Here is a 21459-nt window from a genome sequence, read left to right on the forward strand (position 1 = left end):
ATCATTGCAAAATAGATGTCACTTAGCGTACAATAGAACTATTTTGCTAAAATTTAATTGGTGTTAAAAGTGGTAATGCAAGTAGACTCATTAAGTTTGTTCTTTTTAATAGAAACTTTTAAATAATGGCTACCACTACTCTTGCACTTTTAGCAACCGATAAACTGACTAGTGAAACTATGCTAGTTGGAAAGACAAGTAAACACGATATTTATCATCGATGACCATAGGTCCGTCCTTATGGAGGATTGTCCTCCTTTTCCACCTCCCAATGCAGCTCGAAATGTTCGAGAGGTGTACAAGAAATGGACACAAGCGAACAAGAAGGCCCAAGCATATATCTTTGCCAGCCTTAACGACGTTTTGGACAAGAAGCATGAACCCATGATCATTGCACACAAGATCATGGAGTCCTTGAGGGGAATGTTCGGACAACCGTCCATGCAGCTTAGACATGATGCTATGAAGTTCATCTTCAACTCCATGATGAAGAAGGGTACATCTATTCGTCAACATGTTCTGAACAAGATGATCCACTTCAATGTGGTGAAGATGAACGGGTCAAGCATCGATGAGGGCCAGCCAGGTTAGCATTATTCTGGAGTCGTTACCAGAAATCTTCCTTCACTTTGTAAGTAAGGCTATTTTGAACAGGGTTGACTATAACCTTACAACTCTATTGAACGAGCTGTAGACATTTCAATTCTTGCTAAAAAGCAAGGAGAAGAAGGTTGGTGAGGCAAATGTTGCTTCACCATCTAGAAAGTTCCATAAAGCTTTGACCTCAGGAACTAAGTCTGCACCTTCTTCTTTTGACACCAGCAAGTGGAAGAAGAAGAAGGGTAGTAAGGGGAAGTAGAAGGCACCTGCTAACCCACAACCTGTCGCTCCGTGGGGTAGGCGACCAGTGTAGGTTGACAAGGGAAAATGTTTCCACTGTAACCAGGATGGGCACTAGAAGCGAAACTGCCCACGTTATTTGGCTGAGAAGAAAAAGACCGAACTAGGGGTGTACATAGTCCAGGTTGAGCCAGGTTGGAAGATTTTTGTGGACCAAACCAAAAATTTGGGTTGGCTAATAATGAACCCTATTAGTTCTTTTTTGGAGGGTCAACCCAACCCAACTCAACCCAAAATTTTCGAGTTAGGCCGGGTTGAGTCACAGATTCTTTTTTTTAATTTGACATTTTTTTTAACTTATATATATATTCGGGTCGGGTCGGGTCGGGTCGGGTCGGGTTGACTCGACACTAAAATGGGGTAACCCCAGACCCAACCCGAATTTAATATTTTTTAACATTTTTAACCTAACCCAACCCAAAATAAAATCTAACCCAACCCAAAATAAAATCTAACCCAACCCAACCCTTGCGGTTTGGGTTGGGTAGTCCGGGTTGGTCGGGTTACCGGGTTTTTTGAACACCCCTAGACCGAACAAGTTAAATACGATTTATTGGTTTTGGAGACTTGTTTAGTGGAGAATGATGATTCTACCTGGATTATAGACTTTGGGGCCATTAACCATGTTTGTTCTTCATTTCAGGAAATTAGTTCCTGGTGGCAGCTTGAAGCTGGTGAGATGACGATACGAGTTGGAACCAGGCACGTCGTCTCAGTTGTGGTAGTGGGAGGTCTCTGGTTGACTTTACAAAATAGGTTTATCATTCTGAATGATGTGTATGTAGTTTCCGAGTTAAAGAGGAACTTAATTTCTGTAAAGTCGTTGCTTGAATGTAATTGTTCAATACATTTTTCTATTAATAAAGTGTTTATTATGAAAAATAGTGTTGATATATATTCGGCTCAACTGGAAAATAATTTGTATGTGTTAAGGCCGTTAGCGACAAATTATCTCCATAACATAGAGATGTTTAAATGTGTCGTAACTCAAAACAAACGACTTAAAGTTTCTCTTAAAGAAAATGCCCAACTTTGGTACCTACGTTTGGGGCACATTAATCTCAATAGGATTGAAAGGTTGGTGAAGAATGGACTTCTAAGTGAGTTAAAAGAATATTCTTCACCTGTGTGTGAGTCATGTCTTGAAGGCAAAATGACTAAAAGACCTTTTACTGGAAAAGGTTAGAGGGCCAAAGAGCCTCTAGAGTTAGTGCATTCATACCTTTATGGTTCGATGAATGTGCGAGCCAGGGGAAACTATGAATACTTCATCACTTTTACTGATGATTTATTTGAGGTATGGGTACGTTTATTTGATGAAACATATGTATGAATCCTTTGAAAAGTTCAAAGAGTTCAAGGATGAAGTTGAAAATGCATTAAATAAAACGATTAAAACGCTTCGATCTGATCGAGGTGAAGAGTTTTTGGATTTTGAGTTCCAGAACTATATGATAGAACATGGAATCGTTTTCCAACTCTTAGGACCTGGTACACCTCAGCAGAATGGTGCATCAGAGAGGAGAAATCAAACCCTGATGGACGTGGTTTGGTTGATGATAAGTTACGGCTCCTTACCAGACTCGTTTTAGGGTTTTTCAATGGAGACTGCAACTTATATCCTGAACTGCATTCCCTACAAGAGTGTTGTCAGGACACCTTTAGAGTTGTGGAATGGGCGTAAAGCTAGTTTACGTCACTTCCGCATCTGGCATATGTGCTTGAGGCTAATCCTAAGAAACTGGAACCACATTCAAGGTTGTGCCTATTTATAGGCTACCCCAAAGGGACACGAAGGGATTATTTTTATGATCCTAAGGAAAATAAAGTGTTTGTATCGAAAAATGCTACTTTTTTGTTGAATGAGCTTTCCAAAGAAATCGTGTTGAATGAGCTTTCCAAAGAAATCGTGTTGAATGAGCTTTTCAAAGAAACTACTGAATCTTCAACAAGAGTTGTTGAAGAGCCTGCTACGTCAGCAATAGTTGTTAATGTAAGTTCATCTAGTAGGTCAAATCCACCTCAAGAGTTTAGGGAACCTCAATGTAGTGGGAGGGTTGCGAACCCACCTATTTGCTATATGGGTTTAATTGAAATCCTAGCTATGGTAGCTGATGGCGAGGTTAAGGATTCGTTGTCTTACAATAAGGCAATGGAGGATGTTGACAGAAATGAATGGGTCAAAGCCATGGATCTCAAGATGGAATCTATATACTTCAACTCAGTTTGGGATCTTGTAGATCAACCTGATGGGGTTACACCCATAGGTTGTAAATGGATCTACAAGAGGAAATAGGGTGCCGATAGGAAGGTGCAAACCTTCAAGGCTAAACTTGTGGCAAAGGGTTATACCCAGGTAGAAGGAATCAACTATGAGGAGACTTTCTCTCCTGTTTCCATGCTGAAGTCTATCCACATCCTCCTATCCATTGCCTCATATTATGACTATGAGATATGGTAAATGATGTCAAGACTGTTTTTCTGAATGGCAATCTTGAGGAGATCATTTATATGGTGCAACTCGAGGGATTCATAGCTCAAGGTCAAGAGCAAAAGGTTTGGAAGCTGAATCGGTCCATTTATGAACTGAAACAGACATCTTGATCTTGGAATATAAGGTTTGAAACTACGATCAAATCTTATAGTTTTGACCAAAACGTTGATGAGCCTTGTGTCTACAAGAAAATCATCACAATTCAGTAGTTTTCATAGTGTTATATGTAGACGATATCCTACTTATGGGAAATGATGTAGGCTTACTGACTTCAGTTAAGAACTGGCTTGCGACCCAATTCCAAATGAAATATTTGGGAGAGGCTCAGTTTGTTCTTGGGATTCAGATCTTTCGGGATCGAAAGAACAAAGTGTGAGCACAATCTCAGGCATCGCACATTGACAAGATATTGCTCAAGTACTCGATGCAAAACTCCAAGAAGGGCCTATTCCCTTTTCGGCACAGAGTTACATTGTCTAAGGAACAGTGTATTAAGTGTTGGATAGTATCAGCACGTAGTGGAAGCGACGAGGATCGATAAGCACTTTAATTGATTGATTTTGGCAGCAACGAAAACATGCTCAAACAGAATTTAATGGGTTTTAAGATATACATTTGAAGAACCTTTGAAATCTCGATTTCCAAATGCAAATTCCTCCAAATCTTTGTGCAAACCACCACAAGATCTTCCTTACTATTCTCTTGGTGCTTTAGATTGAGTTGTGAGACTCAAAATAAGCTGGAAACAAAGAGAACTTGGAGAATGCTCACAGCAGCAATGCAATGAATAGCACTTTCTTCACACGAATTTTTAGCTAAAATTCTATCAGTTACCTTGCTTCAAAATCACTCCAATCTCTTCAATATATTGCAGATCATCATGCAAAGAGATTTACTGCTTGAGATGCAGCTCATGCTTGGAGTAAATGAAGTTTGAAGATTGGGTTGTTAGTGAGTTACTTGAAGATGGAGTTGGAAAATCCAATTTCCCATTTTTGTGTTTTTCAATTTCCAAAATCCAAAATTGATTTTAAAATCACATTTGATTTCTAAAATCAAAATTTATTAATTTTACTAATTAATTTCATAAATTAATTTTCTAATAAAACTAATAAATAATTATTTAAACATTATACTAATAATTTAATATCCAATATTAAATTAATTTACACAATTCCATTTTCATATATTAAATCATAATATATATATAGATATATATATATATTATATATTCTCCAATTTCGTTTGATCTTTTGAACGTTTCAAATTAACTTATCACGCTACTCTAGAGCTAATCCATTTCTGAGTTAGTAGGGGGACCTCGTGGACTTACAGATCATGGGCTCCAACGATCCGAGATTAAACAGCTAAACTCATTAGACTGAACTAATCCACATTCGTTAACTAATGGGTCACTCCACTAAAGCCCATAGTTGAACTCCCCTGTACATATATTATGTCCACTCGATATAATCATGATTAGTAAGTCAACCCTTCACAGATTGTTCGTAATAACGGTTGGATCGAATATTTATTTTACCCCCGAAATTACCTCTTGTTTCTTAAGTCCCCACTAATTCCCTAATGAACAATTATTTTGTGATTCAATCAACAATATCGAGTCCCTTTTAGGCCAATGAGAGGGTGGGGCTCCTTATTCAAGACCTAGAATCAACACTTAAGGGAACAACCTCTCTCTACTATCCCTAAAAGCGGGTACGAGTGAATTCTGTCTTGCACCCTATGTCCCCAGCTATCTATCCAGTCTTACCTCTGAAATGGCAAGTTATTGAGCCGGCGCTGTTGAGCCAACCCTCACCTATGCAAATCTAAGGATAATTCCAAATAAACAGGAGTTCATAGTTAGCTCGGGATTAAGGTCAAGTAACCTAGGTCATTGCTTTGAAATAGTCAGTCTTAAACAGTAAACAGCGTTATAAAGTAAGAGTGCCTAATTTCGTAGTCCGATCTTGTACAAACCCTTTTGCACAAGGACACTCCCACTCCTCATGTCCCAACATGAACGAATTAGAATCACTTCGTTTGTAACACTTTACAACTCTTTGTAACAACTACAGAGCAGGTCACATCCAATAATGTTACCAGAATAAGAAACTCAACCTTATTCATATAATATAGATCATTTTGACTATTTACTCGAACCTGATCCATTTTTATGTCTCCACATAAAGTTCAAGTACTCATCCAATAGTCAAGGGACTTTTAGGTTTATTGGATTTCTATTAAGCAAAACATCTATTCAATAACACCTTATTGAATTTTTCAGAATAAGTTCCATTGTTTACAAACACGAGTTTTAGGACATAAAACCCAACACTAAGACACCTCAAGAGGTTGAGGAAATTAGACGGGTCCCCTATGCATATTGTTGTAGGCAATTTGATATATGTGATGTTATATACTAGACCTGGTATCTGCTACATAGTGGAAATAGTCAGTAGATATCAGTCTAATCCAGGACAGGGTCACTGGACAGCCGTCAAGAACATCCTCAAGTATCTTTGAAGAACGAGGGACTACATGCTTATGTATTGGTTCTAAGGTTTTGATCCTTACAGGATACACGAACTCTGATTTTTCAGACTGATAAGATTCTCGGAAGTCCATTTCAGGATCATTGTTCGCTCTTTAACAGAGAGTTTGTAGTATGGCGAAGCACTAAGCAGGGGTGGCATCGCTGACTCCAACATGAAGGCTGAGTAGTAATGACTTGTGAAGTTGCTAAGGAGGCCGTTTAACTCAGGAAGTTTTCTGACTGATCTGGAAGTTGTTTTCGCCATGTTTAGGCCCATCACCCTTTATTGTGATGATAGTGGTGTTGTGGCGAATTTCCGTGAGCCTCGGAGTCATAAGCGTGGCAAGCACATAGAGTGAAAATACCATCTCATCCGAGATATTATGCATCGAGGGGACGTGATTGTCATGAAGATAGCTTCGGAGCACAACGTTGTTGATTTATTTTCCTATCTTTATATATACTAAAAAAAAGAACAAACAAGAAACAAGAAATAGTATAAAACAAGAAATAGCTCGTACATAGGTGCATCCAAGACCATGTATGGCTTTCTCTGTGGATTAGATTCCCATGTAAGACAATTTCACTTTATTTGTTTTATTTTATATTTCTTTCTTTTTTATATTTCTTTATCTCTTTATTAATTTTTGTTTTATATTCATATGTTAATTTAATTTTGAATTTTAAATTTTTCAATATTTAGATTTATACCCTATTTAATTTTTAAATTTCAAAATTTCAATATGTATACTTAAATATCTTTTTGAATTTTGAATTTTAAATTTTCTAACATTTTGATTTATATATTATTTTGATTTTCAAATTTCAAATTTTCAATATGTATATTTAAATAATTTTGAATTTTGAATTTTGCAATATACATATTTATATATTATTGAAAATTTAAATTTATTATTTTTAGTACATTTGTAACCGGTTAGAATTTTACAATATATAAATTTTATTACTAAGACATTCATTTAGGGGTTCGCTCTAATATTTTACAATCACAACATTCATATAATAATATAATTGGATTGGATTTGAGTCAATATCATTTAAGACAAATGATTTGAGTGAGAAATAATATTGTAAACCAAATTTTAGCAGATATGAATGATAGAAACAATTCTATTATAGTTATTAATTTTGCATTGGACTTATGTGTATTTGATAATGCAAATGTTTTATAATTACTTTTTCATATTCTAATGCATACTATATGTTTTTTTATTTTATATAGTTAAATTATATTTAAACTATAAAGTAAGAGAAAATCTAGATGATGGTCAAAGCTTAGTGCAATCGATGCACTTATGTATCTTACTAATAATACAAGACCAGATATTGCATCTTCAGTAAATTTATTAACAAGATATAGTTCTTCTCCAATAAAAAGACATTGGAACGGAATTAAGCATTTACTTCATTATCTCCAAGGAACAATCGACCTGGGTTTGTTTTATTCAAATAAATCAAATTTTGATCTAGTTGACTATGCAGATTCTGAATATTTATCTGATCCACACAAAGCTAGATCTCAAACTGGTTATCTATTCATATGTAGAGGAACTGTTATATCATGACGATCAGTGAAACAGACCGCAATAGCCACTTCCTTAAATCATTCTAAAGTTCATGCAATTCACGAGGCTAGTCGAGAATGTGTATGACTAAGATCAATGACTCAGCACATCCATGGAACATATGGTTTGTCTTCTAATAAAAATCTTCCAACGATATTATATGAAGACAACACAATATGCATATCTCAAATCAAAGGAGGATATATTAAAGGAGATAGAACAAAGCATATTTCATCAAAGCTTTTCTATACTCGTGATCTTGAAGAAAATGATGACATCACTGTACAACAAATTTATTCGAAGGATAACCTATCAGATTTATTTACAAAATTATTACCAAACGTAACTTTTGAAAAATTTGTGCACAACATTGGAATGCGACGACTCAACAAGTGATATTTTCATGGGGGGAGGGGGGTTGATATAATGTATTCTTTTTAAGAGTATCAAATTATATGAAATATATACTTTTTTTTCTTCACTGAGATTTTTTTTTTTTTTTTCATTGGGTTTTTTCCTAGTAAGATTTTAAGGAAGCATATTTCATATATATAATGGGCATCTAAGGAGGAGTATTATAAATATGTTAAATTAGGTGTAATGTAAGGCCCTTTTGATAACCTTTCTATTTCTTGTTTCTTGTTTATGTTTCTCAAGCATTTTTCAAGAAACAGACTTGTTTGATAACTGTTCCCATTTTTGTTTCTAAAAAATGGGATAATTTTGAGAAACTACAAAAATTAGTTTCTTCCATTTATGTTTCTGTCTTATATTAAACTGTTTTTTAATTTAGTAAAATGCATTTTTAGCCTATTGGTTGTTTGGCATGTCCACAATTTCCTTCCACCTCTTGGTTGTGTGTTCAAATCATGCTATCTGGTACGACTCGATTCAACACTTTGTTCGTTTGGATTTTAAAATTCTCCAATATTTACACTTATATATTATTTTAGTTTTCAAAATGAATGTTATTTTTTTTGTATTTCAAATTTGAATTCTCAAAGTAGTTTTATTTATTCTTTGTTTTGTATATTAATTTCCATCTTTTATATTTTATTTATTAATTTTTCTATTTACAAAAACATTTACTGTATTTATATTTTTATTTTATTTTTTAATTTTAAAATTCTCCAATATTTAGATTTATATATTACTTTATTTCAATAGGCATACTATTTTTTTATTATTATATTTCAACTTATTATTAAATTTACAATATACATGTTTATATATTATCTTAATTCTAATTTTTTAGTATATCTGAAATCGAGTAGACTTTTACAATATATATAAATTTTGTCGTCTAAAACATTCATTTAACTTAACTTTAATATTTTACAATCACGTCATTTACATAATAATATAACTAAGTTGAATTTGACTTGGCATCACTTAAAACAAATGATTCGAGTTAGAAGAATATGATACAATTTATTATTATATTTAATTTTCATCGGGACTTACTTGTATTATATGACAATAAACTTTTGATATTTTTTTCGATGTTTAATGTAAGACATATCTTCTCCTTTTATATTATATTGTTAAAAAAAAACAAGAGAATAACCAGAGAAAAAAACGAAGGAAAAAAAAAACAAGAAATATCAAATAAGTTTCTATCAAACAACTTTTAATGTCCATAATTACAAATGTTTGACATCTTTAGATAACCATATATTTGTTTTATAGGAATATTTTTCAGGTAATTTGGATATCTATATTTGTTTAGAAGAATTTCTACTCAAGAGTGACTTAAATTTACCTCATGTTCAAAGAATGTATTTACGACTACTAATAAATTTATAATTATTTTAGTAAAATATGAATTTATATAACTGTTTTGCTAATTTGAATTTTTTTAAAAATAATATAGTTTATATTATTTTTGTATGTTATTTTTTTTCAACAAAATTAAAAAGGAGGGTAAAAGAGAAATTTTGATGCCCTCAACATGAGAATCTTGAAAACATGTGCTTTCGTAAAGGCATCCAAAATCCTTAAGATATCTTCATAAAAACATCCTAAGATGCCTGAACGTCTCCAAATATATGGACATCTTATATATCTCAAAACAAACGCAATAATTTGAATGTTCATTCTATGAGAATTTTGAGTTTCCATGAAACAAACGACCCATACGACTTCCAGACTGATTTAGGCTACATTAGGCTACTAGTTTTTGAGTTCTTGAGGTATAGTTCTTCGAGTCATATTTATTGGCAGGATTTTTATATCCAACTTTCCCGGCTTCATAACATTTTGGTATAGCTTATATCGTGAGGGAAAAACCAACCTTGCCTTTAAAATCAAGAAGGTGACAAGAAAACAAACTCAAACGTGATTGACCCTTGTTTCCTTTGCCTAAGGAGAACAAATCTAGTAGTACACAATAGATAGAAAATTATAATCAATAGGAAACAAACAAATATCAAAATTTAAATTGAATATGCTAAAATACTTATTATATAATCTATGCTTGGTCACTCCAAAATCCAATTCAAATTCTCTTCATTCAGCTCAGTCTTCTCTTCACTATCATTTGTCTTCTTCCTCTTCCATGCTATAAACCAAAGAAAGAAAGAAAGAAAAGAAAAGAAAAGAAAAGAAAAGAAGAAACACGTGAGATGAAACAATAGAAATCCACTTTCAAGAGTTTCAATAGGTCATTGGAAATGCAGAAAATCCCATCAAAAGAGAACTTTCTTTCGAAAAGAAATTACCTGCTTTGACAACTTTTTAAGTGCTTAAGAACATTTTTTAAGCACTTATGAAGTCATTCCAACCCACCCTAATATTTATAAGATATAATCTCAAGTGATGGTTAGCTTATGATCAGCCAATAAGTAGGGTGAGGTTATCTGAGAGTTTACATCATCATGTGTAAAAACTCAAACAAATACCAAGAAAGAAAAGGGAGAAAATTGTAAAAGGAGCTGTTGTTCTCACTTGATGATGGTTTGAACTATGCATAATTTACATGTCAACCTGTGTTATGTTGTTATTCTAATCAAACTCTACCTAGCTACAAAATTTTGCTGGCGTGTAATGTAGGGCCTATCTAAGAAATTCTATGTTTCCTCCAATTTCAACCTGCAATCATCGTACAAAGTTAAGATTAGAGTTAGCTTGAGCTGCTCATGAATAAATAAAGGTACAACATTTCAAGAGATAGGAAGAGGAAACTTTAGGCACCAAATGAAACAAGAATAACATTCAGATGAAAGCTTACATGGATCCATGGTAGAGCACCCTGATTCGTGATTGTCGATGTTTTCAAGTCTCCGACTAGTATGTTGATTGTGCATACCTGGTAGCGGGGCTGGTGGTTGATTCTGTGGAATAATTAGAGAGTAAAAAATATGCACTTAAGAACTATAATGATATACACAATTGGTTATAATGATACCTGTGGGGAAGGGTGTGATGATGCTGCTGGCACCTGCATCTGTTGGGAACCAAGAAAATGATGGTAGCCATCAAGTGAACTCGAGGCCCTTGGTGAATTTATATTTTGCATTCCTGACGAACTGTGCATTTGATCTGCCTGATTTGTTTCTTGAATTCTTGATGGATCGGTATTTGGAACATGCGCCATATGAAAGGGTGGAAAAGGGAAAGTTGGTCCAAGTTGAGTAGCTCCAGCTTGCCTCGGAAACATCGGTCCAGCTAACATGTTAGGATACGGCATCATGGCACGGTTCACACCTGTTTCCATGCCGGTGCCCATGCCCATTCCAAGTCCCATTCCCATTGGAGGCATAAATTGTTGGACACCAGGAAACATCATAGGCATCATACCACATCCCATGGACATCATCTGCATTGGAACTGGTCAATATCCGTATTACCTATCATGCATACTGTACCACGTTTGTCATGCTACAACCATTCCTCATTTAATTTTGAGGACAAGAACGGGTGAGGAGGGTCTTAAGAACTTTATTTCAGTAAATGAATTTATATTAGGAATCTTGCAAGGAAAGGATTGATTGCAAGATTAAGAAGGGATCATGCAGCGAGAAAAGAAAGAGTAGAATGTTCCAGCAGTGAGGAAGGTTTAAGAGCAGGGTCTATGGTGGTCAGCATGAGTCTGTCTCCAATAGTTAGTTATGTGGTGAATAATCAAGCTGATAGTAGAGGAGATCACAAATTCAAGTTCACCGTTTAAGCTTTAAACGCAGGAGCAGTGAACACACAGTTTTGAGTGGTTCGGCGATGAGCCTACATTCACTTACAACATCCATGCTTAAACTATGCGGACTCCAATCATAGACCTTCTCGGGGAAAGAGTTCAAATCTATCATTATCAAAATGATCCGAACTGTTTCACAGACCTAAAATGTAATGCATTGGGCTCATTCATTATAAGCTAGTCTACCATAATTTTTTCTTGACAAAAAGAAAAAAAGAAAACGAGACGGTTCCTAAGATATATATAGTAAATTTATCTATATTCAAAAGGATCAATATTCAATCTCTACTTTTATACACAATTTTATAAACTTCAATGATAATATTCGATAGTATTGTGGAAAGATTCATATATTTCTTTCTACCATGCTATCGGGTCTCATAGAATATTTGTTTCGTATAGTACTAATAGTTCATCCGCCGATTTCATTTAAGACATGGCTGTAAGGTTTTTCTATAGAGAGATACAGAATCAGCAGGAAAAAAAAAAAAGAAAAGAAAAGATTGAAATTCCTGTCTCAGTCACTCACCACTTTATCTCTTCTCCCCTTTTACCTTGTACACAATTCTAAACTAACTAATGCCTATTTCTCAACCACTGAGAACGACCTCTAACTAGTACAAGAAGAGAAATAGTTGGGCACTTCTCTAACTCAATAAAAAGCTGGACATTTCAAAATTTACACAAGGTTAGGATACCACCTAACCACAAAAAAAAAAAAAAAAAAAAAAAAAAAAAAAAAAGACGCACACACACACTCAAGAACAACAAAGAAAACTAAAAAATAGAAATATTTGTTACAATATCTAAAGAAATTACAGTATAATAGCCTTTCTAGAGGACTACACTTTCCCAAAATTCCCACAATGGAAATTCTACTAAAATCTTCAAACCCTCCAAGGTCCCTAACACACACTATTTATAATCAAGGCACCCCTAGCTAATTACCCTTATACTCTTACTAATATCCTACTAATAATCCTAATATATCTCTAAGTAGGGCTCTCACGCATACATCAACAGGTTATATATAAAAAAAAGGGGTGCAGGGTAGAATTTAACCAAGGATTGTCTTGAATAGGCAATCTTCGAATATTTACAAGATGCCTCTCCAATTTTCTTCTTTGAAATCTTTATCGGCATTGTTGGAAAAAAAGAATAATAGTTGCAATCAGGAAAATGAGCCAGGAGGTAGGTTTGATTGTTGATTGAAAAGAATAATACTTACTATCAGAAGACAAGCCAGGAGGTAGGTTTGATCTCAAACCTGACGAATTGCAGAGCTAGTCAAGCGACGTGTGAATTTTTGGTCACACGTTGAAAAATACTATTTTGGTGTTCAAAAAATTTTTGCCTAGGTCGAGAATTCTTGTGTCATCCTGAAAACCATGGATGCTGTAAAATCACAAATCAGGGTCGTTGTAACTTTAACCTTCATGGAGAAGGGAGACAAATTCACAACTGATGAAATTGGGATATCGTAGACAATCAAACCTGATTGAATCCAACACTCACAACTCTCAACTATCAAATTTGAAAATCCTCCCATTGTACATCCTGATTTAAACTGCATCCTATTTTCATTTTGGCACAAAAAATTGAATCTATCTACATATCTATATAATGGTATGATCTTGTCCATTTTGTACATAAACCTTCTCATCTAATCAAGTGTGACCATTTTGTTGTGTTTTAGCAAAATACTAGCTCAGATGTGTGAGAGTGTTTTCTTGTAATTGGGTTTGGAAAAATATTTTCATGTGGTTGTAATAATTTTTCACATAGTGGAATTTTTCTGGTCCGTTGTTTTTTTTCGGGGTTAAAGTTTTTTTTATGTTAATTCTTGTGTTCCTAGTAATTTCTCCGTTATTCTTCTGCCTATTTTTGCTATAGTAGTGGGAAGATTCTTTTCCAACAAGTGGCATCAGTAGTTCATTGAATTTATGAGTATGCTCTGTGGATGCAGATTTGCAACATTGTCTGAACTTCCACATCAAAAAGGAATTTTTGAAACGAGTTACGATAGTGTCAATAGTATGGATTATTCACTATTTGCATATTTGTTAGGAGTGAAGCAAATAGGTCAAGCTTTATAAGTCTAGTAAAGTTTGACGTGACAAAATTTGATAGAAGGATCAACTTTTTAACTTGTGGGAAGTGCAAACCAAGGACATACTAATACAATCTGGATTACACAAAGCTTTAAAGGAAAGACCAAGTATTGGTACTTTTGAAGAGTTGAGCGGTGATGGTGGTCTAGGCGAGTCCAACGGTCATTCTAGTAGAGGTTTTAAGAACTCCAGCAACACCAGCGAGAACGATGAAGATTGAGAGGAAATGGATTTGAAAGTTGCAAGTGCAATCGCGCTAAATTTGACTAAGAATGTTCTTGCAAATGTGCATAGAATTTCTATAGCCAAAAGGCTTTGGAAGAAGTTGGAAATGTATCAAGCAAAGAGCATCTCAAATCAGTTGTACCTAAAGAAACAGTTGCACATGCAACAAATGGTGGAAGGTAAGAAAATCTCAAATCATATGGATATTCTCAATGGTATTGTTTCTGAGTTGGAGGTGATCGAGTGAAGATAGATGATGAAAATAAGGCATTCAGACTCATCTCACCGGTTCCCCCTTCTTTTGAACACATGAAACCAATCTTGATGTACGAGAAAGAAACTTTAGATTTTGCTGAAACTACTAGTGAAATTTTGTCAGAAGAAAGAAAACTAGAGAGTGAAGGGCATACTTCATAGGAGGATTTAATACATATAGCTAGCAAATGGATGAAGAACGAGTCCATGCAGAAAAATGTTTGCTAGGCATGTGGACAGTCTAGACACATGAAAAAGAATTGTCCTAATAAAGCAGATTCATCAAAGGACTCTAAATTGGATACTAACATCGTCTCCATCATCACGGAAGATGGAGATTTGTTCTTCTAAAGAAAGGAAGTGTTCATCCTCATAGTATGTCACCTTTATCATGATAAAGGATGTGATGTTAGCAATTCCACAAGTTTGCACAAACGCATTAGCTTGCCGGTTATGCAAGGTGTGTGATGGAAGTTGTATCAATGGTGGAAGAACTTACGGGTGAGTCAAGTAGGTGGAAGTTCCACCATAAATTTTAGCAAGGTTCAACATGTGAAAAAAAAAAGGAAAAATCTTGGAAGGTGGTATTTCAAGTGGCCAACTCTCTTGATGGAGTGAGTTATAATTCTCTGAGTTGAGAATTATGATTGTCGGTGAAGATAATGGTTGCAACAGAAACTATGGACTCTTCAAATATCTTGCAAAGATGAAATTTGTTGGCTTTTAACAAAATATTAGAAGGGCAGTTGTCCCACATCTGAAAAGCTCAAGAAAGTGATTGGCTACAAGCACTATAAAAGGAGTTTATGCCTTTAATTCCAAATTATCCCAATTTAAAACACTTTAAGCTCGGTTTCCTAGCTTGGCTGTGTGAGTTGTATAATACTTTGAAATAGTGTTTTTTTGTAATTGGGGTCGAAGAGATTTTTGTGTGATTGTAATAATTTTTTATATAGTGGAATTTTTCTAGCTTGTGGTTTTTTCTTCTGTTAGGAGTTTTTCCATGTTAATTCTTGTACTCCCAATTTTATTACTTTCTTTTAATTTCTCCGTTATTTTTATGTCTATTCCTACAATAGTAATGAAAGGTTTTTTCCCGATACATTTTCCTTCATCCACACCTTCTCAAAGGAATTGTGTATAAGCTTCTCATTATTCTTACAAACCGTGCACCAGTTTATAATGAGAGAAAAATAAATCCAGACATCATCCAATACTTAGTGAATCAAGGTTACAAACTTGAAAGGAAAAAACCATATGGATCACGAGTGCTCCACCCAATTTTCTAAGAGTAAATAGAAATGGGATGTCTAAGTAAATGACAAGGTCTGACCTCCATATATCTCCACAATGGTATGATACTGTCCACTTTGAGCGTAAACTCTCATGACTTTGCTTTTGGAACCACCCAAAATGTCTCATACCAATGAAGATGATTGTCCACACTTATATACCCATGATCATTCCCTTCCCCAACCAATATGGGACTTCGTTTGCGTTCCTAAAAATAAAGCTTGGAAAAATACAGATATAATGAACTCCATCCAGAGTTTAAAATGTACTCATACTTGGAAAAAAAAAATGAGTATAGCCCAAATGGTCAAGTGTTAGTGTGGTAGGTTCAACCTCCCTCTCTCCCTATTTGTGCATACTTCTCTTCATATAACAATTTGAAAACGAAGTGAGAAAGCAGAAGTAGTGCGGTGAAAAATGTAGGAACAGTGCAACATTGAGCAAACAATCATGCTGAAAGGAAACCATGCATCTAAATAGCATGAAAATATACGCCTAATGTGATTTTTAAATGAACACGATAGATATAATAAACCTGAACTTGCAACTGAAGTGTCTTCAAGTATTCAATTGCCTCGTCCAACATTGAAGCTTTATCTGCCTGGTATTTGAGAAAATATTAACCAAATCTCAGTGAACGAAGAATAATTTGATCTATGCACTGATTTCAGTGGTTGGAAATTATCTCGATAATTGTATATGCACCTTGTTACACCGAGGTATGAGCTCCTGCAATGCTTTCATCTTTTCATTTATTCGATCTCTTCTTCTCTGTAATGGAGGGATGAATGTTCATGTTCCATGAATAGACAGATAACAAAAACACAGAAGGAATTACACTGTCCTTTACATATGATCAAAGGAGGTCCAAACAGCAGCAAACTACTCACTCGCTCTGAGAGATTATGGACCTCAGCAGCACGAGATCTCTTTGTAGAGGTTGATCCACGAACTTGCTTCTTTGCATCAGTTGATTCGAATTCAACGTCCTTTGGCAAATGTTTATAAAGTTAAAATATTTAATGAAACCTTGAAAATCTAGAAAGTGGCACCAAAGCAGTAGCCCCATCAAGCATGAGCATTAGAATTTACATACGCAGAAGAAGCAGGCAAGAATCCACTCAAAGCACAATATTTCAGAATCACATATAGAACCTGAAACCAGCCACCTATATAAGCACACCCAGTTATCTTTCCATCCGGGTCTTAAGGTATTTATTCCAAGTGCCTGAAAATTTAGGATTATAGTCTCATACGATTTGTCTGCAAAAATCTTCTTGACATATTTTTAACTAATTAGACTTGTTTCGCAGGTTCTGTCAAAATTTCTCGGGCAGATTTCATCTAAATTAATTATACATCAAGTATATGGGAACTATTCCTTCATATGCTTAACACATATGTTCACATTCAAAGTCAAGCTAGCTCTTCGCAAAAATCACTGGCCTAGCACACGACAAGTTCAAGCTAGGTGTTTGACACGCTCGCACAAAAGCATCTCTCCAACGCATGACTCTAGTTAATATGCATCCAAACCAAGTATTCTCGCTCAAACATAGCAGCATTCCTTTGACCTCGAAACCATCTGAATAGAAAGCCTGCTATATTCGATAGTCCCTTTCAGCTTAGAGCACCAACTTAGTCCTTATCACAAAGATTTTCTATGAGTTTTATATTTATCACCATTACTCGGTATCAGCGACCATCAAACTCTCTATCCTATGAATGAAAACTTTGACCAGCTATTAAAATTGCTCTCTGGCATGCAATTCAGAATTTTTTTCTGCACACGTTTCTTTTCTTTTCTTTTCTTTTCTTTTATATATAATTTGATTATCAGAATCACTACCAGTACCATATCATGACTGAAAATAATGGGTAATCAACAGAAATAACAGAGTAAAAATAGCCCTTTCTAAGAAATTTGTTTCCATATGCTTTCCCGGTGGCAATCTCAGCAGGAAACGAGAACAAGAAAGAATATCAATAAAAAAAATAAAATAAAAAATCATTTCCCGGGATATTCCAAAAAATCCTAACCGAGATTCAAGTTTTCATGCGTTCTGGTTGGATTACAATAACTGTCCAACCGGAATATGAATGAAACTTGACCGAGTTCAAGTTTTCATTTGCAGGAAAGTTGTTTTGAAATTTGAATAGTGGGGTGAGAAATTTGCTTTGCGAGCCATTTGAGTGGTTATATATATGGTTGTGTACAAACTACAATTTGTGAATTACAAACAAAAAGGTAAAACGACTTTGTATAATGAAAATTTAGTCACAGGGATAGTTATTGAAAATAATATTTTGAGCTATTTCTGGCAATTACATGAACAAAAATACAATAGATAAACTGAACAAAACAAATTTAAGCCTCTCCCTCTTGATCACATTTACCTTAACCAATTAAGCTAAACTATTTTGCAAGTGCATATTTGAGTTAGCTAATTAAATTTCTTAAACATTTCCTAGATGGTCACCTTTAAACTTTTGGTACATCGGTCAATCCTAGTATTTTATATTTTATTTGGTATATTAATTTATACCAAAAAATAGTACGGACTTATTTACTTTTTTTTTTTTTTTGGACGAAAATTAATTCAATATAAAAAACTGATCTAAACTAAATTTACTTATAAAAATAAATTTTATTCATCGGGTGTAAATTAAGTTAATATGGTACTTATCAACTGAACAAAGCTCAAATGGTAAAAGACACTATATCCTCCGATATTGAGCCTCTTACATGGCTTTAACCATTTGAACTATAAGCAAAAACCCAACCATATTTAGATATAATAGTTCTGTTACTTGACTGCCTAAAATCAAACTAGATTAATTTATGTGATTGATATAAGTCATTTAGAATCCGAAAAAACATGCACCATTTCACGAGAATGTAAAGTAAGAAGTTCGAACATCAAAAAAGAGAGAAGATTATGCGATGTAAATTCTCAAAATCCATCCCCCATCTCATGGATATGAATATCCAGACTCAAAGTGACAAATTACCATCCCATGGACAGATAGATACACGAGTGTTGATAATCCAAATGCCTAGCCTAGGGTTCCAATGAAACAAACATCCTATTTCAATCTCTGATTAAACATGACCATAGGTCAAAGCATTATCCATGCCAAATTAATCGCAGGGAATCTGAGTTAATAACACGTCATTATACGGCCCAAGATGGGGGGAAATTCCAGAGTATGGAGAAAGGTGAGGGAAATCAGTAAGCCACCGACTACTGCAGCTTAATACTAAAAGCTTGGAGGTTCTAGGGAACGGAGAAAATGGGCCCATCCTCATAACTCAATTATGTCGTTCCCACAGCTAACTTTAGTAAAATAAAATTTTAAAAAAAAAATATTTGATGTAGTCTGGTTGTTTTCATATGGTTTATGGTAATCGGATGAGTAATAAATCAAAGGGGAAAATCGTCTCAAAAAAAGAATCAAAGGGAAATAAAATAAAACGAGAAATTGAATAACGCCAGATTAACCGAGTTCATAGAAGACTCACCGTGCTATAGAATAGGTAATCGGAGTCATCCGTTTCTTTCCCTTTCCGCTTCCGATCCTCGAGACTCGTCGTCCTTTGAACCGATTCTGTTTCACCAACTATCATCTTCATCAGTTCTCCACCATTGCCAGTCGACGTAGCCGCTACTCCACCACCGCTAATAACCGTGCAGGCTAAATCAGCACTTGATGTATCGGTTACAGCCGTCCTCTGTAATTTCGTACCCGTAGATTCGAGAGTCAACACCGTTGTGTTGCTCGAAGTCGAACCGACCACTGTAGATTCCCTTACCATGCTCTTCGAATTCGACGGACCAGATTCGAGCCTCCGTGCGTGCCTTGAGAAGAGCCCAAAACTATTTACCTTCGTTTCCTGTTCCGTTCTTCTCATCGGTGGTATTGGCGGCCGAGCAGCCATCGTTGAGGTCGCCGTCGTCGTTATCGCCGTGCACGGCTGAAACTCCATGCCATGACTAGTACGAACTTGTTCAGAAACGCCGGTGTTTTGCTCAATGCTCTGAGGATTCGAAGGATATAGGAGTTCCTCACAGAAACTATTCTCCAAAGTAGAATCATCGACAAGAGGATAATGAAGCCACGAAATCATTTCGTCCTCCTGCATGAAAAGCTGCGGTTCCTCCTCTTGATTCATAGGTCGAGTGTCTCTGTTCGTGATTTGCTCCGCGGTTGTAGACGGTGGTACTTTCATCCTCGATTTCTGGTTCTGGCTTTGCATTACCACTTGACCGTTCTGCCATAGAAGTTCCATTACCTCGCCATCTGACCTGTGTATTTAAACCAAACATGAAATGAATCTAGAATCAAGAAACAATGGATAAAGAAATAAACAAAGAGAAACACCCACATCGAAGATGTCTTGGAGCGCGATGGCACGGAAGAAGAAGAAGGAAGCGGTAAATCTTCGTCGGTCTCAAAATCAGGAACACAGCGATTCATCCTCTTTTACTAAACAAATCAAAAATTAAGAAAACAACAAAACCTGATTCGAATCCGTTTGCTTAACCAACAGGAACAGCAGCAAGAACTCAAAACCGCTCTTACAGTTTGATTACGTATCCCTGACGCTTTAAAACCGCAAGAAAACTGAATGAATCGAAGGTCGGTGGAACAAAATTCCAGAATCAAGAAAACAATTCCAATTTCTTGAAATCTCTGTCAAAAAATTGGAATCGCGAAAGTTCTTATTTCGTCTGTTTCCTAACGGCAGGAAGCTTTTCCCGATGGCCGCTCCAATTGTCGATTGTCTTTCATGGAAGCTGAATTTCAATGAGCTCTAATGGTAGTTTGTGGTTGGATTTTTGTTAGAACTGTGAATAATGTGAACGCCTTCTCCGTACAAACTGACCAGCTGCCTTCAAGCTCCAGGATAAGTTCTCTCTCTCTCCTCCCTCTATTTTCTCTCTCTTCTTTGCTGAGAAAGAGAACGGAAAAGGACGAGTTGGGCTTTTGACGGTTATGTGCCCAAATCGATGCACTTCTCTTTCCCAAAGATTTTTTAAAATTTTCATTGTTCTTATTTATTATTCTGTTAAATTATTATAAATACTTCATCCCATTTGGATTGCATATACTACTTCACCGTATGATATTAAATGTCTGACATAAATAATATTTGAGTTTAAATAAATAGAGTAAAGAAAATGAATTAACTTGTTTATAAATATATAGTAAAATGTCCACTATAAACATTGACATCTTATTATATTTAAAAATATTTTTAGAAGTTTTACTATTTAAAATAATTATTTTTTTTAAAATATTAGTTTATTTTACTAATTTTATATATGAGAAAAAAAAATAATATTAATTAAATATAAGAGAATAAATAATATATTTACAATTAAATTTAATATTATTTAATATATTATATTAAATAATTATTTAATCACTTAAAATATCAATAATTAAATATTAATTAAATTATTTTATTTTATTGATAAAAAATTAAATGAATAGTTTTTTTTAAGAACTACGATTATTTTTAAAGTTTTAAATGATAAGCTTCCTCAATTTAGGAATATAAAAAAAATGATTTTATTTATAAAGCTATTTAACTAAAAATAAAGTAATCTAAACATCAAAAAGGTAAAAACAATAATGTACAACGAACAATCTTTAAAGTTTTAAATGATACACTATCTCAATTTAATTAATTATTTAATCACTTAAGACATAAATAAATAAATATTTTTAGTTAAATATTAATTAAATTATCTTTATCTTATTGATAAAAAATTAAATGAATAGTTTTTTTAATAACTATAATTATTTTTAAAGTTTTAAATAATATACTCCTTCAAATTTAGGAATATAAAAAAAATGAT

At 34.5% G+C, this 21459-nt stretch overlaps 2 protein-coding genes across 3 annotated transcripts; one reads left to right on the forward strand and one right to left on the reverse strand.

Moving 5' to 3' along the window:
- Window positions 1-240: 240 nt before the first annotated feature.
- On the forward strand, window positions 241-591 carry LOC120078020. The gene has a single exon (XM_039032193.1). The coding sequence runs from the start codon at window positions 241-243 to the stop codon at window positions 589-591; it is 351 nt and encodes a 116-aa protein (XP_038888121.1).
- A 9240-nt stretch (window positions 592-9831) lies between these two features.
- Window positions 9832-20606, reverse strand: LOC120077720 (transcription factor PIF1-like). 2 transcript variants are annotated; one of them, XM_039031683.1, is made up of 9 exons: window positions 20177-20606; window positions 19980-20080; window positions 19116-19899; window positions 16483-16581; window positions 16298-16363; window positions 16128-16193; window positions 10923-11333; window positions 10746-10848; window positions 9832-10606 (listed from the first exon to the last, which is right to left on the reverse strand). In XM_039031683.1, exons 2-9 carry the CDS (start codon window positions 20069-20071, stop codon window positions 10602-10604), a joined length of 1626 nt encoding a protein of 541 aa, XP_038887611.1. In that variant the 5' UTR covers window positions 20072-20080; window positions 20177-20606; the 3' UTR covers window positions 9832-10601. The 2 variants fall into 2 exon arrangements, with proteins under 2 accessions (XP_038887611.1, XP_038887610.1); XM_039031682.1 differs by having other exon boundaries at window positions 19980-20606.
- Between the last annotated feature and the right edge of the window lie 853 nt (window positions 20607-21459).

This window comes from Benincasa hispida, chromosome 5 (assembly GCF_009727055.1).
Source record: "Benincasa hispida cultivar B227 chromosome 5, ASM972705v1, whole genome shotgun sequence".
Taxonomy (NCBI): Eukaryota; Viridiplantae; Streptophyta; class Magnoliopsida; order Cucurbitales; family Cucurbitaceae; genus Benincasa; species Benincasa hispida.

Bases quoted from the DNA above. Each gene is read 5' to 3' on its own strand.
- LOC120078020 (XM_039032193.1), top strand. From the start codon at position 241: ATGGAGGATTGTCCTCCTTTTCCACCTCCCAATGCAGCTCGAAATGTT.
- LOC120077720 (XM_039031683.1), bottom strand. From the start codon at position 20,071: ATGAATCGCTGTGTTCCTGATTTTGAGACCGACGAAGATTTACCGCTT. The intron at 16,364-16,482 runs GTGAGTAGTTTG...CCTCCATTACAG, and splicing joins TCCATAATCTCTCAGAGCGA to AGAAGAAGAGATCGAATAAA. The intron at 16,194-16,297 runs GTGCATATACAA...CTCAAATACCAG, and splicing joins TCATACCTCGGTGTAACAAG to GCAGATAAAGCTTCAATGTT.